General features: G+C 48.9%; 1 protein-coding gene across 3 annotated transcripts; it reads left to right on the top strand.

The window, feature by feature from the left end:
* Window positions 1-51: 51 nt before the first annotated feature.
* Window positions 52-15,745, top strand: CHST6 (carbohydrate sulfotransferase 6). Of its 3 annotated transcripts, none has more exons than XM_081119377.1 (4): window positions 52-134; window positions 840-1,032; window positions 10,806-10,881; window positions 11,579-15,745. In XM_081119377.1, exon 4 carries the CDS (start codon window positions 11,594-11,596, stop codon window positions 12,779-12,781), a length of 1,188 nt encoding a protein of 395 aa, XP_080975503.1. In that variant the 5' UTR covers window positions 52-134; window positions 840-1,032; window positions 10,806-10,881; window positions 11,579-11,593; the 3' UTR covers window positions 12,782-15,745. The 3 variants fall into 3 exon arrangements, with proteins under 3 accessions (XP_080975503.1, XP_080975502.1, XP_080975504.1); XM_081119376.1 differs by lacking the exon at window positions 52-134 and adding an exon at window positions 597-695; XM_081119378.1 differs by lacking the exon at window positions 52-134 and having other exon boundaries at window positions 940-1,058.
* The last annotated feature ends 109 nt before the right edge of the window (window positions 15,746-15,854 follow it).

The raw sequence follows: 15,854 nt of genomic DNA, 5'->3' as shown, positions 1-15,854 counted from the left end.
CTATCCTGTATTTATCCGAACTTGCTGCCCTCTTGGCTAGAGCAGGGGAGGGACTAGAGGAGACAGCCAGCCCGCTGCAGACCTAGCCCCTGCGGGGCCACCTGACTCTGGGCCCCTCGCAGCTCCACTACTTTGTGGGTTCACTTGGCATCAGGGTGCTTTGTACTTGGCTTAGGGCTGAAGGCTGGGGCCTTGGGAAGCCGGTTTGGATTCCAAGTCACTTCGCTGCGAGGATGCCACCGAGAGCGAGGAAGGGCAAAATTAAGATTTTTCTTTTTTTTTTTTCTTCACAAGGGCCTTTTGTGCTCCCGGGAGTCTCCCTTCTCGGGACTGGAGAAGGAAACAACTGTTTTGGTCCCTTAGTGAGATGAGAGGTGACTCTGCTAGCACCCTTTGACATCCTCGTGCAAACAGTGCGCGTCCTGCAGCCCCCGAGAGCCTACCTGTGCCCCCAGTTATCCGGGGTCCTCCTGCGCCCGCCCCTGGGCAGCTGCCCCTCCCCCGAGGCGTGGCCCCTCGGACCGTGGCGGGCTGGGTAGCCGGAGCCGGGGGCCAACCGGCTTCTTCCTTCTCTCCCGCCCTGGCTCCCGCCTGCCGGCTCCGGGACCGCAGCCACGTCTGAAAGCTGCGCATTGTGTGCGCTCCGCTCCGAGCGGGCTGCGCCGAACCGCGCGCAGGCCGCCGGCGGCGCACAGGTAGCGCGGGGCCCCGGGACCGGCACGGGTGGGGACCCTGGGTCAGGAGGAACCTGGTCCTTGTAGTTCCAGCACTCACCCCACCCCAACATGCCATTCTTGTGACGCCTCTCTCTTTCCCCGGAACTCCTGCCCTGTTTCCAGGTTCCCTCCGCGTTGGGTCCCCAGGTGCCTCCAATATCTTGTATCCGTAAATCCCATCCCTGGTATCACCGGCTGCCCCTTAGTAATCTTGAGCCCGGCCCCTGCGGACTCGCTGCGAAGAGACAGCAGGCTGTGGAGCGCAACTTGGACGAGACGACGAGAAGCCTCTGCGGAGCCTCGGGAGCCGCGCCAGGTCAGCTAAGGTCCCCGAGCTTTGGGGTGTGTTGGTTCGTCCGCTCTCCGCGCGGGTGCCCCCGCCTCGGCGGGCTGGGGGCTGGGCCAGGGGCACAGTTGGAGCGGGGGGTGGAGGGGTGGGCATTGATTTTGCACCTGGGGGTCGGGTTGGGGCGGGGAGAGGAGCGGAGGGTGGCTGTCCTATCAGACCGTGCGAAAGGCATCGCTGCCCCAGGCACTAGTTTGAAAGTGTCTTCCTGGGGCTTCAGCTGCCCAGGAAATCACTGCTGGGGTCCCCTTATCTCTTGAAACTTGAGTTTCAAAGGGTGGCTTTAATTTAGATAGCGCTCCAAGGGCTTTTTCCACGGAATCTTGAGGAAAAGCAGCTTGGTGAGTGGATTTGGAACCGGATCCAGCTGATTTGCGCCTGGCAGCCCCTGTTTGGGCAACAATAGAGACCTTTCTCGGCCTCAGCGGAGGTGGCCCAGCAAATGTTAACCCTCCTTTCTCTTCCCTCTTGTACCAGAAACATGAGGATGGGAACAGTGAGGCCTACAGAGCAGAAAGGATTTGGCTGCCCTGCAACCATGAGTGAGGGAGCCAGAGCTAACAGGAACAGTGTGCCGCGCGCCGCCCGCGGGGCTCGCTTGGCTGAGCGTCTCGCGCAGGAAGGTCCCGGTTAGATTCCCAGTCGGGGCCCATACCCAAGTTGCGGGTCTGGTCAGTGTTTCTCTCTCACATCGATGTTTCCCTCTTCTCTCTCTCTCCCTCCCTCTCTTTTCCTGCCTCTTTCTCTAAAATCAATCAACAATAATAATAATAATAAAAGAACAGTGTGTTCAGTGAGCGCTGGCCATGCTGAGGATTAGATTGTTCCATCGACTCCTCTCCAACCCCTACAGTAGGTGCTGTGATAGCCTCTTTACTAAGGAGTCAACTGAAGCCTAGAGAGCTTAGGAGTGACTTACTCAAAGTCACACCCTCACTGGTTATAGAGGCAGGATTGGAACCCAGTCTGGCTTCAGAAGCCAGGCTTCTGGCCTTTACTCGCTGTTTTATGTTTTGTATGTACATGCTCTGCCCCGACCTGGCTTTCCACATTCTGTTGCTAGGGCTCTAGGGTCACCTGAACCTGGTTAGACTGTTGTTTTCCGTGAGTTTTCCTTATGAAATCCAAGGATTCCCTTGGATTCATAGAATATAGTTGTAACCCAGGGTTTGGAACACTCCTGAATAAATACTTGTAAGTGTACTTTGTGCCAGACATTGATCTGAGTGCTTTATAAATATTAACTCATTTAATCATCAAATCCAGCCTATGCCTTGGATTCTGCAGGGATGGGCAAAAGTAGGTTTACAGTTGTGAGTATGTGAAACAGTTATTTGTGTTGTATTTATTTATTAATTATTGTATTATTTACTTGTATTATGTAAACCTACTTTTGCCCACCCCTGTATTATTTCCCCCATTTTATAGATTAGGAAAGAAAAGGAAAAAAAGCACAGAGAGATTAAGTAATTTGCCCAGGATCACAGTAAATGATCAAGTGTGGGTCACACTATTGGCCACTGTGCTACCTCCCACTCCCTGTGAGGAGACAGACTGGGTCCTGCCCCTGGTCTAGGAAGGGAAGGTAGGTACTGAAATGTATGAACAAGAGCATTCTGGGTAGTGATAATAGCATTAACAATAATTTCTCAATATCACCTAATACTCAGTTCATATTAAAATTTCTCTGCTTACTTTAAAGATACCTTCTTGCGGTTAATTAGTTTGGATCAGAATTCAAACAAGGTCCACAACCTGTTATGTGTTTTGACTTGTTTTCTTCTAAAACACTTCCTGTTTTTATGTCATTGACTTGTAAGAATTATTTACTTTTTAAAAATCAATCAATCAATCAGAAGAAAAGGTTACAAAAATAAACCGGAGAACATCGCAGATTATCTCTGTAATAAAAGGGCTCAGTCAGCACCTGGGGAAACATGGGAATGTGCTAAAAGTGCACTCCTTACCTCCATATTGCGTGCGTGTTGCTAGTGAGAACAGGTGGGAGCCCCAGACTGTAGGGCCCTCCAGCTGTCAGGGTCTATGATTTAGACCAAATTAGGTGCTATGCAAAGTGTACTTTAAAGATCCCCAAAGCTCAGAGCTAGGGAAAGGGGTTAATGTGTTATCTGCTCTAAAGTTCCCCCAGGGTGACCCTGAGCTGGGGGAGGGGGTCGCTCTCAGGGCTCTTTTTCCAGACTAATTTCCCAATAGGTTATTGCAGGCAAATCTATTTCCTCCAGCAGTATCTGGGCTGTGCAACTCCAGCCTCCCTGACTCTGGCTGATGCCATGCAGTTGCTCATAGGGCAGGTAGAGAGATGGCAGATGTGCTAGGGCTTGGGGCCAGCTCATGTTCTGCCATAGCCCAGCCCAGCTCACAGGGCTGAGGGTGGGCATGTGAGCCTTGACACCTATCACTGCATAGAAGGTAATTCATCCCATGCCCCTGTCCTCTGGGTACCACATCAGCTGGGAGGTACATTTGCAGGCACCTCTCTCCCTGCAATGAAAGCTGGAGCAGGCAAACTCCAGCCATGCCTCCTTTAACCAACTAAAAAGAACAAATTGATTTTATGATCACCAAAGTAATAAAAGTTTATTGTAGACTATCCGGAAAATGCAGCAAAACACTAACAAGAAAAATCATTACCTGTAATCTAGCCATAGAAAAATAACCACTAATATTCAGCGCTTATCCTTCCAGATTCCCTCCTATACATATTTGTGTATTTTTTATAACAGCTTTACTGAGAAATATTACACATACCTTAAAGTTCAACCTTTTAAAGTATACAGTTCACTGGTTTATAATATATTCAGTGTTGTGTGTTAGTCACCTCAAGTTTCATCCATGTTGTAGCATGTGTTGGTGCTTCAATTCTTTTTTATTGCCAGGTAATATTCAGTTATATGGATATATCACATTCACCAATTGCTGGACATTTGAAATTTTTCCACTTTGGGGCCATTATGAATAATGCTGCCATGACAGCTCATAAACAAGTTATTTATTTTTTTATTTAGTCTATTCCTAGAGCTCCAGTTGGCTTCAAAAGGCAAATAATCGCACCTTCTACTTAATTGGTAGGGCAACATTGTCCTTTTTCTTCACTAAATTGTATGACACTCCAAGTCTAGAATTAACTTATTGAGACATTCTTTCTTTGGCGCAATAATACAAAATGGTTGTGTTGTAGGCGACAAGAATGCACTGGGTGTTAGACCTGTGGGGTCAGACTGGACTTGGGTTCAACAACCTTGGTACTTGGGTTCTGGCTAGGAAAGAATTTGGAGCCAAGACCTGAACTATAAGAACATTTATTTAGAAAATCATAGAGGTAGAAGAAGCAATTCCTAGAAGAAATGGGCTTAGGAAACAAGTTCTAGAGGTAAAGGAAGGGCCCTTGGAGCTTGGGATGGAGGAAGCTAATGCTAACGCCCTTGGGGGGAGGGGGGAGGGACGGGAAAGGCACAGGGGTATGCTTCCAGGAGGGAGAGCCATAAACAAGTTTTTGGGTGGGCATATGTTTTCAGTTCTCTTGGATATATACAGAGTGCCCCAAAAATGTATTTGATTTAACTCATTTAATTCCAATGGGTTAAATCTGAAAAGAAACATCAGTTGAGCTATCAACTATTAAAGTGTGTATACATTTTTGGGGGACACCCTGTATTTTGGAGTGGAGTTGCTACATCACTTGGTCACTCTGTTTAAACGTTTTGGAGCTGCCAGTTTCCACAGCACCTGCTCCGTTTCCCATTCCCATGGGCAGTGTTGGAGGGGTCCACTTTCTCCTGGTTCTCGCGCTTGTTATTGTCTATCGTTTTCATTATAGCCAGCCTAGTGGATGGAAAGTGGGCTTGCATTGTAGTTTTGTTTTGCATTTCTCTAATGACTAAAAACGTCAGGCAACTTTTCATGTGCTTATAGGCTAGCTGTACATCCTTTTTGGAGAAGTTTCTACTCAAATCCTTTGCCCATTTTAAAATCAGGCTGTCTTTTATTGTGGAGTTGTAACAGCATTTTATATATTCCAGATATAAGTCTTTTGCTGTATATATGATTTGCAAACATTTTCTCCCTTCTGTCTGTGTCCTTTTATTTTCTTGATATTCATGTATTTTTAACACAATTGGTATCATACACAATTAACACACTTGGTATGTGTATCTGTGTATGTTTCGTTACTTGTGTTTCTCCACTTGATACTATATAGACAGAAGCTCTAACCTTAGACAACTAGGGTTCAAATTCTTGTCCTCTAGGCAAGTTCCTTAATCTTTCTAAACCTCAGTTTCTTCATCTGTAAAATAGGGAGAAGCATCAGGTCCACTTCATAGGGTGTTGTGAAGATTAAATTGGTTGTTGGGTGGAAAAGTCCCGGCATATAGTAAGCCCTAAATAGATGGTATTTACTGATGGCCCTTGTTCCCACCCCACCATAAACGCTCATCTTCCTCCTCTTCTCTCTTTCCTCCCTCTCTGTTTTATTTTCTTTTTCTCGTATTTTCCTCTCCTTTTCTTTTTTCAATGTCTTAATTGATTTCGGAGAGAGGAAGGGAGAGGGGGAGAGAGAGATAGAAACATCAATGATGAGAGTCATTGATCTGTTGCCTCCCTCAGGGCCCCCACTGGGGATTGAGCCTGAAACCCAGGCATGTGCCCTGACCAGGAATCAAACCACCATCTCCCGGATCATAGGTAATGCTCAACTGCTGAGTGATGCCGGCCAGACACGTATTTTACTTTTCTCTTTTTCTCCTTTTCAGCCTTCTTCCTAATGGATGCCCCTCCCCCACTGCCTTGGCCCTGGGGTGACCCTTGATTACCTAGAATCCACTGATCCCGCATCCAGAACCCATTTTCTCTGACCTTTGGGATTCCTGAACAGGGATGGCCTCCAGCTGACGCCAAACTGAGAGAAATCTGAGCCAGGGATTTGTACCTACTATTACATTTCAGTCCCTTAGATTCTTTGCCAGGGCTGGGAGAGGCTGGTGACAGGAGCTGCCGCTGAGTTAAGGGCAGGCAGAGTTGGGCTACAAGTCAGTGCTGCCCAGAGAGGTAGATTCCTGGATTCCAGCTCAGACCCTACCACAGCAAACCATTCCCTGCCCTTACTCAGTTTACCTGTCTGCAAATCCGGCAGAACAATAGCTCCTTCCTATACCTCTCAGGCAAAGAAATAGCCAGGGATGTGTAGGTGCAGAAGGTACTGTAATTTTAAGATGCTCAGCAGAAAGAAATGTGGGATAAGTGGGGAATGACTCCCTTTGGATTTGGATCACAGAGTAATTGATTGCGATCAGCAAATATTATCCTTTACTCGTTCAGTCTTCAGCACCTTCCCCGATATGACACTTACTGTCTTAGTCAGGACTTTGAACTTTTTATTGAAACATATATACAGAAAAGAGTACAGATCATGTAAGTATAGCCCTTTGACTTTTCACAAATCAAGCACGCACGTGTAGTTAGCATGCTCATCAAGAACCAGAGCATGACCAGCCCTCCAGAAGCTCTGCCCCCGCTCCTTTATAGTTCTACCCTCACCCCACCTCACGCCACCCCACCCCACCCAGGGGATCCACTACCTACTCAGAACTCTTGGTAGGAAGTGACAGAAACTCACAGTGTCTTAAGCAAAAACAATATATTTCCCAACTGAGAGGTCCGTGGTGAGTCCTGCACAGCTGTATCCAGATGCTGTCAGCTTGTATGGACTCTTCCTCTTCCTCTGTCTGCTCAGTCTCTTCTGTGTTGGCTTTTCACCCGGGCCAGATCTACGGAAGTCCTCAGATTGGACTCGGGGCTGATATCCATTCCTTAAGCCAATCACTGTGGTGCGTGGAGAGTGTGTGGAATATATAGATAAGCCAGGGGGTGGAGGGTCAGCCCCATGCATAGCGCATGCACTTTATGTGGGTGAAGGGTGGATCCTCAAAGAGAAATCTAGAGGCTGTTATCAGAAGGAAGGGGAACAGGTCCTGAGTAGACACAAGCAACCCTGTCTAGTGCACCTCTGCAGGGTCAAGCCCCATACTAGATGCCTTGGAATGGATGCCCACTGGGGAAAAACACAACCCCAGCCTCGGGTTGCTCACGGACACGAAGGGGAGGCCTTGTCGTGCAGGACACTGTGGGGCGTGCCTTGAGGGAGGCACGGATGAGGCGTCTTCGGAGGAAGCTGCGAGGACTCTGGGTGGGAGCCAGGGCTGGGTCCTCACAGTGGCCGAGTAGGGGAGCATGGAACTTGCCCAAGGAGCAGATCATCTGAGGCATAGGATGCTGTTTAGGAATCATGGGAAGGGAGGTTGGAAAGCAGAAGGCGCCTGGGTAGGAGAATGACATGATGAAATGTGTGGTGTCGGCAGCTCTGGTGGCTCTGTGCTGTATGGATTGGAGGGAGGCCAGGTGGGGGTTTTTGCCAGAATCCAGGAGGGACATATGCATGCCAGGACCATCATGACGCCTCCCATGGCGCTGGGTGACGGCCACTCACTCAGACCACCATCCAGTCCCTTCACCTTCTCATGGTTGTGTCTTTAATGTTCCCGACTAGATTTGTCAGCTCTACCATGACAGGGACCCTGGACATTGAACCCCCTGATTGCCTCTTGCTTTTTTCTTTTTTCTCTGTTTCCATCTTTTACCCATCTTTTTTGTCCTACTTTCTCCATTTCTTCAATTTTATCTTTCAACCCTTCTATTAGAGTTTTAACCTCTAAGGCAGTTTAACTCTGATGGAAACACAGGGTTATTCAAGAAAGGAAATGTACTCTTAGTGCATTATGTACTTCCGCTGTGAACTGTTTTATAAAGTGATAAAACGTAAATTTTGAATATTGACTTAACCAAAACTTATCCTAGGAGGTGAGAGGGGGAAGAAAAGTATATGGGCACCTCTCTTTCTGTGTGTGTGTACGTGTATAGAGAAGACAAATCCTTACCTTTCATTATAATAACGGACTATAAAATGCCATAAATTGTAACAGTCATAATTGATGCTTAAAAAAAAAAAGAAATAGAAAGAAAGAATTAGCAGAAGAAACAGCTAACAAACTTGAAAGCTTTTGTTAAGTGGGATTCTGGAGCAAGAAAATGACTTGTAACTATTTGTCTTTTTAAACTATGTACATTTAAAAGTCTTTTAATATGGTTATTTAAAAATAGGTAATATGTTCTTATGTTCAATTCAGAAGGTACAAAAAAGGATTTACTATAAAATGTCTTTCCCCAGCTTTTTCATTCCCCTTTCAAGGGGAACTGATATGGTCACTCTCTTGTGTAAACTTAAGCCTAACTTATGCTTATTCAAGCTATGTGGATTATTATTATTATTATCATTACTATTTTAATGCTCACCCAAGGATATGTTTTTATTGATTTTTTTTTAGAGAGAGAGAGCGAGACATCAATGTGAGAAACGTTGACTGGTTGCCTCTGATGTATTCACCCCGACCAGGGATCAAACCTGCAACCTGGGGATGTGCCCTGACCGGGACTCAAACCTTTTGGTGCACAGGACAACGCTCCAACCAACAGAGCTGCCCAGCCAGGCAAGCTATGTGGATTATTTTGACAAAAATAAATTTCCCTAAGACTATCTTTACAAGACAGCTTCAGTCACTTGAGACAGTGGAAGGTGGTCCTGGGTGTCAGGGTAGAAGAGGGAGCTTTCTATTCTTTCTATGGCCTCTTGTACTTTACTCCCACCCTCCTCCCCTGAAATATAGGATTATTTTCACCATCATTATCAACACCATCAAAGACTTGGTGGGACTTGAAGGCAGGGTTGCCTCTGTTGGAGATGTAGGGGATGGAGAATGTCACTTCCTTTTGACTGAGTGGCTCTTGTGCTCCAGTGTGGGGCTGTGTCTGCCAGAGAATAGGACCCCTTATCTAATTTTTCACAAATAAAACACAAGCCCACAATGCCTTCATCTGTACATTTATTATTTTGTGCTACTTCTGTGTGATACCTTTTCCAAAAACTGAACATATAATAAATATATACCTCTAAAAGAAGACTTTAAAAAGGAAAGAATTCATAGGGAAAGGGATAGGCCTTCCAGGATGGGGAACTTCAGTGGGCAAAGGCTTAGGAATGGGACCCACTTCAGAGCCTTGTACTAGGGGTCTGGCACTTGGATTTAAACCTCTGCTCTGTGCCTTACTAGCTGAGTATTCATTTCTCTGAGCCCACTGCCTCAATTAAAACAGACAGTATTAATTTCCACCTCCTACAGACTCAGGAAGGGTAAAGTTCAATCACAAAGCTGAAGTACACATCACAGTGCCTGCCTAACAAGTTCTTCCTAACTTTGAACCCTGGGGCTGAACATAAGGCTCCTTATGGGGACCTGGACTTCTCTGGACACTTTGCTTGGCATAGGATGTTTCAACTCCCCTTCCTAGTTCTTGAGTTCCAATAACAGGATCGGATAGCAGTTCCTGTATTGTGAGTCACTTAAGAAGACCTCTGGCTTCCCTGGAGTGCAGGTAACAAACACCTTGGCCTGTGGTCAAGATCCTTCTCTCCAGGGGAGGGCTGGACTGTCCAGGGCAGCTGTGTTTGAGCCAAAACATCAGGATCCCACACTCTGCAGGGATCTCTCAGGGACTGGAGAGGTCAGAAGTCTGATCCGAAAGTGCCAGGAACTTAGCGATGGAAGTTCTGGGTTGGAGTGCTAGCTTTCTGCTGTCTCTCCAAGCCTTGGGTCCTTTACTTAAAAAACTGAGATCATAATGCCCACCTCAGGGGCTGTGGAGATAAATTGTAGAGTGAATGTAAAGCATCTCACACTTGAAATGATTTGTGTCAGCACATGAGTTATGAGTTCCCTTCCTCTCCTCCCCTGTTCTCAGGGGAAGCACACCCTCAAGGAGAGGAGATAACAAGTGCAGGGTGGATGGATGGCTACTCTCCTTGTCTTTCAGGTTTTCCAGGAGTGGGCATGGGATCCAGGAGGCAGCTCTGGAGTCAGCAGATGGCAGCTGTTGGGCTTCCGCCACCCACTCCTGCAGCCTCCCAATAAGGGAAAGGAGCAGAGATGGGATCTGCTCACAATCTAGACCCTGGGCTCTCTCAGTGGTGACATGGACAGGGAGGGTGTTATTAGGGAGCAAATGCGGTGCAAGCAAGGAGGAAACTCCCAAGCCTCTTCCTTCCAAAGCACCTCATCCTTGATCATTGTAGGAGCGACAGGTGCAAAGAGGAGAAAACTCGAGGACCTTGGGGTGTGGGAGGCTCACTGTTCCTTTCTGCAGCACAAGCATGACATTTTAAAGATTCACCAAAGGACTCAGGGGTGGTTGGGGGCTAGAGGTGGGCCTGGGAAGTGCTGGATTCCAAGCATAGGTGACTTTAGTGTATCTCATTTAGGTGATCTCCCATGGTTCCTCCCCTCCAGACAGCTCAACACTACAGCAGTAACATGGGGAATAAGTATGGCACCTTACCAAGCCAGCATTCCTCACAACTGTAAGAGGTTAAATGTTATCCCAAGTTTACAAAGGAGGAAATTGAGCCTTGGAGAAGTCAAGTCATTTATTTGCCTCAGGTCTCACAGCTCCTAAGTGGCATGGGAGGAACTCAAAGCCAGTCCTCTCTGCTGCACTTAGCCGGAGAGGCAGTCAGTTCACTCATTTGGAAAAATGTATCCAGCACCTGGTACAGCCAGGGGCCGGGTTCTCTTCCCCTGTGGGGCTCTGACCCAGCCTCCCTCCTGCTTTCTCAGGACCTGAAGCCCCTCCAGGCATCTCCCATGGATTTGTGATTGAGGTGGGCAGTTATCCCAGCAGCCCTGGACAGTGGTGAGTAACCTCAGCAGGGAAAGGGCAAGCAGCCGCCAGGGGCCGGACTCCGCTCTCACCTCCTGGCTTCTCTAGCTCCATCCTACCTCTCCCTGAACTTGTTTCTTCTGCAAACTCACAGGCTCCAGAAAGATACCCTCCCTCTGGAGTCCATGCATCCTGCAGCGCTTCCCTCCCCATGGGCGATGGCAGCAGTCGCTGTTCTTTGTCTTTTATTTATTTGTTTACTTTTAGTAACAAAAGTTGTATCAGCTGGTTAAAAAAAAAATTCAAACAATGAAGAAGCTCACCGTGTAGAAAATGCAAGTTAATCAGTTACAGGACATTCCCCCTGCCCCCATGCTCATTCCAGTACTCCAGGACCAGTGTTTGGCTAAACAACCTAAAACTGTCTCCCTAAAAGGAATTCTTAACTGAAAGGCAGGAGTATTTTAAATATATATATATATATATATATATATTTTTTTTTTCTTCAGATAGGGAGGGAGGGAGGAAGAGAGGAAGAAAAGAGAGGAAAAGAGGATTCCCCTTGTACTCTGCCACAGGTCTTTGGCTCTGCATAGACTAGATGGTGGCTTAGGTCTTAACATCACATTCCCAAGGCTGCTCCCTGCAATCACTGGGCAGAAGTCGGGGTGTGGGGTGTGGGATGGGCGAGCCAGCCGTGGTCCCTAACAGCTGAACTCCCCTCCGACAGGCTCCCTGCTGCAGCATGTGGCTGCCACGCGTCTCCAGCACGGCGGTGACCGCGCTCCTGCTGGCGCAGACTGGCCTCCTGCTCTTCCTGGTCTCCCGGCCCAGGCTGACCTCCCCCGCGGGGCGCGAGGACCGCGTGCACGTGCTGGTGCTGTCCTCCTGGCGCTCCGGCTCGTCCTTCGTGGGCCAGCTCTTCAGCCAGCACCCGGACGTCTTCTACCTGATGGAGCCCGCGTGGCACGTGTGGTCTGCCCTGTCGCAGGGCAGTGCGCCCGCGCTGCACATGGCCGTGCGTGACCTGGTGCGCTCGGTCTTCCTGTGCGACATGGACGTGTTCGATGCCTACCTGCCCTGGCGTCGCAACCTCTCGGACCTCTTCCAGTGGGCGGTGAGCCGCGCGCTGTGCTCGCCGCCCGCCTGCAGTGCCTTTCAGCGCGGAGCCATCAGCAGCGAGGCCGTGTGCAAGCCGCTGTGCGCACGGAGGCCCTTCGGCCTGGCCCGGGAGGCCTGCCGCTCCTACAGCCACGTGGTGCTCAAGGAGGTGCGCTTCTTCAACCTGCAGGTGCTCTACCCGCTGCTCGCCGACCCGGCGCTCAACCTCCATATCGTGCACCTGGTGCGCGACCCGCGGGCGGTGCTGCGCTCGCGCGAGCAGACGGCCAAGGCCCTGGCGCGCGACAACGGCATCGTGCTGGGCACCAACGGCACGTGGGTGGAGGCCGACCCAGGCCTGCGCGTGGTGCGGGAGGTGTGCCGCAGCCACGTGCGCATCGCGGAGGCCGCCACCCGCAAGCCGCCGCCCTTCTTGCGTGGCCGCTACCGCCTGGTGCGCTTCGAGGACCTGGCGCGAGCCCCGCTGCCCGAGATCCGCGCGCTCTACGCCTTCGCCGGCCTGAGCCTCACGCCCCAGCTGGAGGCCTGGATCCACAACATCACGCACGGGTCAGGGCCCGGCGCGCGCCGCGAGGCCTTCAAGACCACGTCCAGGGACGCGCTCAACGTCTCCCAGGCCTGGCGCCACGCGCTCTCCTTCGCCAAGATCCGCCGGGTGCAGGAGCTGTGCGCGGGCGCGCTGCAGCTGCTGGGCTACCGGCCCGTGTTTTCCGAGGACGAACAGCGGGACCTTGCCCTAGACCTGGTGTTGCCGCGCGGCCCCAGCAGCTTCAGCTGGGCGTCGTCCACCGACGCGCACCCGGGGGCTTAGCGGAGAGCCCCGGTTTGTGGCGGCGGCCGGGACCAGGAGGAAACTATGGTGGGGAGAGAGCCGGGGCACACCGGGCACAGGCCGGTACTGGAGGGGCCGGGAGTTTGGGAGTCCTGTTTTGTATTAGGAAAGGACTGCGCCCCCAAACTCATTGTTTCTTTATTGGCACTTTTTTTATTTTCCTTAAGTTCTTTTCTTGGAGCTGGGTTCCCATCAGGCACATTCTTCATGGAAAGCAAAGCGAGTGCCCCCCTTCCTCTGGGCACTAAGAATAGCTCAGACGACTTGGCTCGTACTCAAACTCTTTCTTTCCCCTCCTCTCTCACCTCCCTTGGGATGATGCATCTTCCAGCAGCTGAGAAGGGTGTCTCCTCCCTGCCTGGGAGTGGAGGGGCACTGTGGTGAGCTGGCCCCTGAAGTCTGCAGGTCTCCCCCCACACACCTCAGGCTCCATGCCCCCTCACCCTCCATGTCGCTGGCACCACACTCCATCAAAGCCGTTCACATTTATATCCACCTGTATGTTCAGCAAGAAATCATACTAGATGCCTCTTACCTTGTCTCTCCTTAGCCTCTCTGTGTCCCATTTCCCAGGAGCCCACAGAGCCCCCTCACCTGCCCAGGTAAGGGGAACCTTGGATTTGTCCTGACAGGAAAGATTCTACTACAGAAATAAACATAATTAACCTGTGTGATAGAGATTCGAGTTTACAGCCTGCAGAGTTTAACAAGCAAAATGCAAAAGTGAAGGGACTTGTCCAAGGTCACATCGTAAGAAGGAAGGTGAAAGGAGGAGGAAGGTTTTACTCTGGGGCTGCACTGGGGAGGAGAGAGTGACTGAGGCTTGCAGAGACCTGTCCTCTGGACAAAGATGGGTCAGGTTTTCCCATCTTTTTTGCCCTAGGGAAGAGCAAGCAGCCACGGCTGGAGCCAGAACTTAAGGATACAGGAAGTAGTGAGCTCTGGGCCCAGAGTGCGGAATCAAGAGAGCCACCTGGACAAGCCTAGAGGGAGGCAATGAGGAGGAAAGGTGGAGGGAGAGAAGGCTTGGAAGGTCTGGGAGGCAAGCCAGGTGGAGAGTGTGCTGGAGCAAGAGATTGGCAGCAGGATCAGTGCCTGGAGGGCAGGTTACAGGGTGAATGTAACTGATCAGGCTTGCTATGAGATTGTGGGGGTGTAGTGGTTCTTTCAGGCTGGGCCCTACAGGAAAGCAGAGGAAAATTCCTAACTGCAAACCACAACACCTAGCTCTGGAGCAAAGTTTTATTAAAAGGATGTTGGATGTGTAGAGGGCTTAGTATTGAGCTCAGAAAAATGACTAAGGGTTGGGGGGAGGGGGGAGAAGCTCACAAAACTTCTAGGAAGGTCAAGGCAGCAGATTTGAGATCACACAAATACAATATAGCAAATTCCACTGGGGCACAGAGTTGGTCTGGGAACTGACAATTGCCACCAGAACTACTGTGCTGATTACCTCTGGAAATGAGGGAGCAGCCCTCACTGTTGCCATCACGCACCATGAGGGGTTCTGGAGGGTGCTAACTTCTGATTCTCAGCCTGGGTGTGGTCTTAGATGGGTGGGACCTGGCTTGTGGACCCACATCTTTGTTGCAAAGCAGGCAGGGCAAAGGGCATGTGGCATTTTCTGCTTTTCTTGCAAGAGGCAGTGATAGATTGACCTTGAAGCTGAAGATTCAGGACTCCTCATTGGAGGATTCCATCAAGCTATAAGGCTTCAGGCTCTAGACTGGCCCCTGCTCACAATATCATGGAGAAGGTATTTAAAACCCTGGATTTATTAGCCCTGGCTGGTATTGCTCAGTTGGTTGGGTGACGTCCTGTGCACTGAAAAGTTGCTGGTTCAATTCCAGGTCAGGGCACATGCCCAGGTTGTTGGCTCAATCCCTGGTATGAGGCATGCAGGAGGCAACTGATCAATGTTTCTCTCTTACATTGATTTTTCTCTTTCTGTTTATCTCTGTCTGTCTCCCTCCCTCTCTCCCTCCCCTCCACTCTCTCTAAAACTCAATGGAAACACTATCCTCCAGTGAGGATTAACAACAAAAATTTGAGCTTCTTAACCACTTTCTCTATAGCTTGAAATCAGTTCCCTTCTTCCAGAGAGCACTCTTCGTTTGGTTCTAATCTGGCTAGGTGGCTGCCAGGACCACTGCACAGAAGTCAGTTTAACCCTCCTGGTTAAATCTATTTCTTGTACTGCACATCTTTCTCTTTCTTGGTTATTACTCTTTAACTTTACTGGAGTATATACTCAGCTCCCTTAGAAAGGGCACATCAAATATATATTTTCTAAGTCCTGAAAGTCTAAATGTTTGGGTGTTTTTTAATCTCTCAATTCACAATTTGACTGGGGATAGAATTCTAAATTCAAGATAACGTTTCTGTCCCTGCAAGTGTGGCTTAGTTGGTTGGGCGTTGTCCTGTATACAGAAAGGTTGCCACTTGGATTCACTCTCAGGGCATGTGACCAAGTTTCAGGGTCAATCCCCAGTAGGGGTCATGTAGGAGGCAGCTGATCCGTGTCTCGTTCTCACATGGATGTCTCCCTTCCTCTCTCTAAAAATCAATTAAATCTTTTAAAAAAAGATAATGTTTCCTAATGTGATACATGATTGATTGTTATATTACCTTAAAATAATTGGTTTCTTCCATTTCTTATACATTCTGTTAGTCTGGGAAATATACCAAAAGACAGCATTGTTAAATATTTCATGACTTTTTTTTATACTTACTATTTTTGTTTTAGAAAAGTTTCTTGATTTGATGCTAAATCCCAGTTGTAGTATTGGAGAAATGGTATTAAAAAGCTTCCAAAACAAAGGCTTTAAAGAGGGAACTCTAATAAATAATCTTGCTAAAGATCTTGAATTAAAAGGAAAATATTATGTATTTTCTATGCAATGCTTTTAAGTTTTAAAGGAAATTAAACTTTCAAAAAAATCATTTCCCATCCAATATTGAAGTATTTGCTGCATTGTCTTCCAGCTTCCTTCATTTTGTTGCTGAGCCATCTTATTCTTATTGCCAGATCCATTTTCAATCAACATCTTGG

This window comes from Miniopterus schreibersii (genome assembly GCF_964146895.1).
Source record: "Miniopterus schreibersii genome assembly, chromosome: 18".
NCBI lineage: Eukaryota > Metazoa > Chordata > Mammalia > Chiroptera > Miniopteridae > Miniopterus > Miniopterus schreibersii.
This window is presented reverse-complemented; position numbering and strand designations above follow the sequence as displayed.

What these genes read in the sequence shown, in the direction of transcription:
- CHST6 (XM_081119377.1), top strand. Translation starts at nt 11,594, where the DNA reads ATGTGGCTGCCACGCGTCTCCAGCACGGCGGTGACCGCGCTCCTGCTG.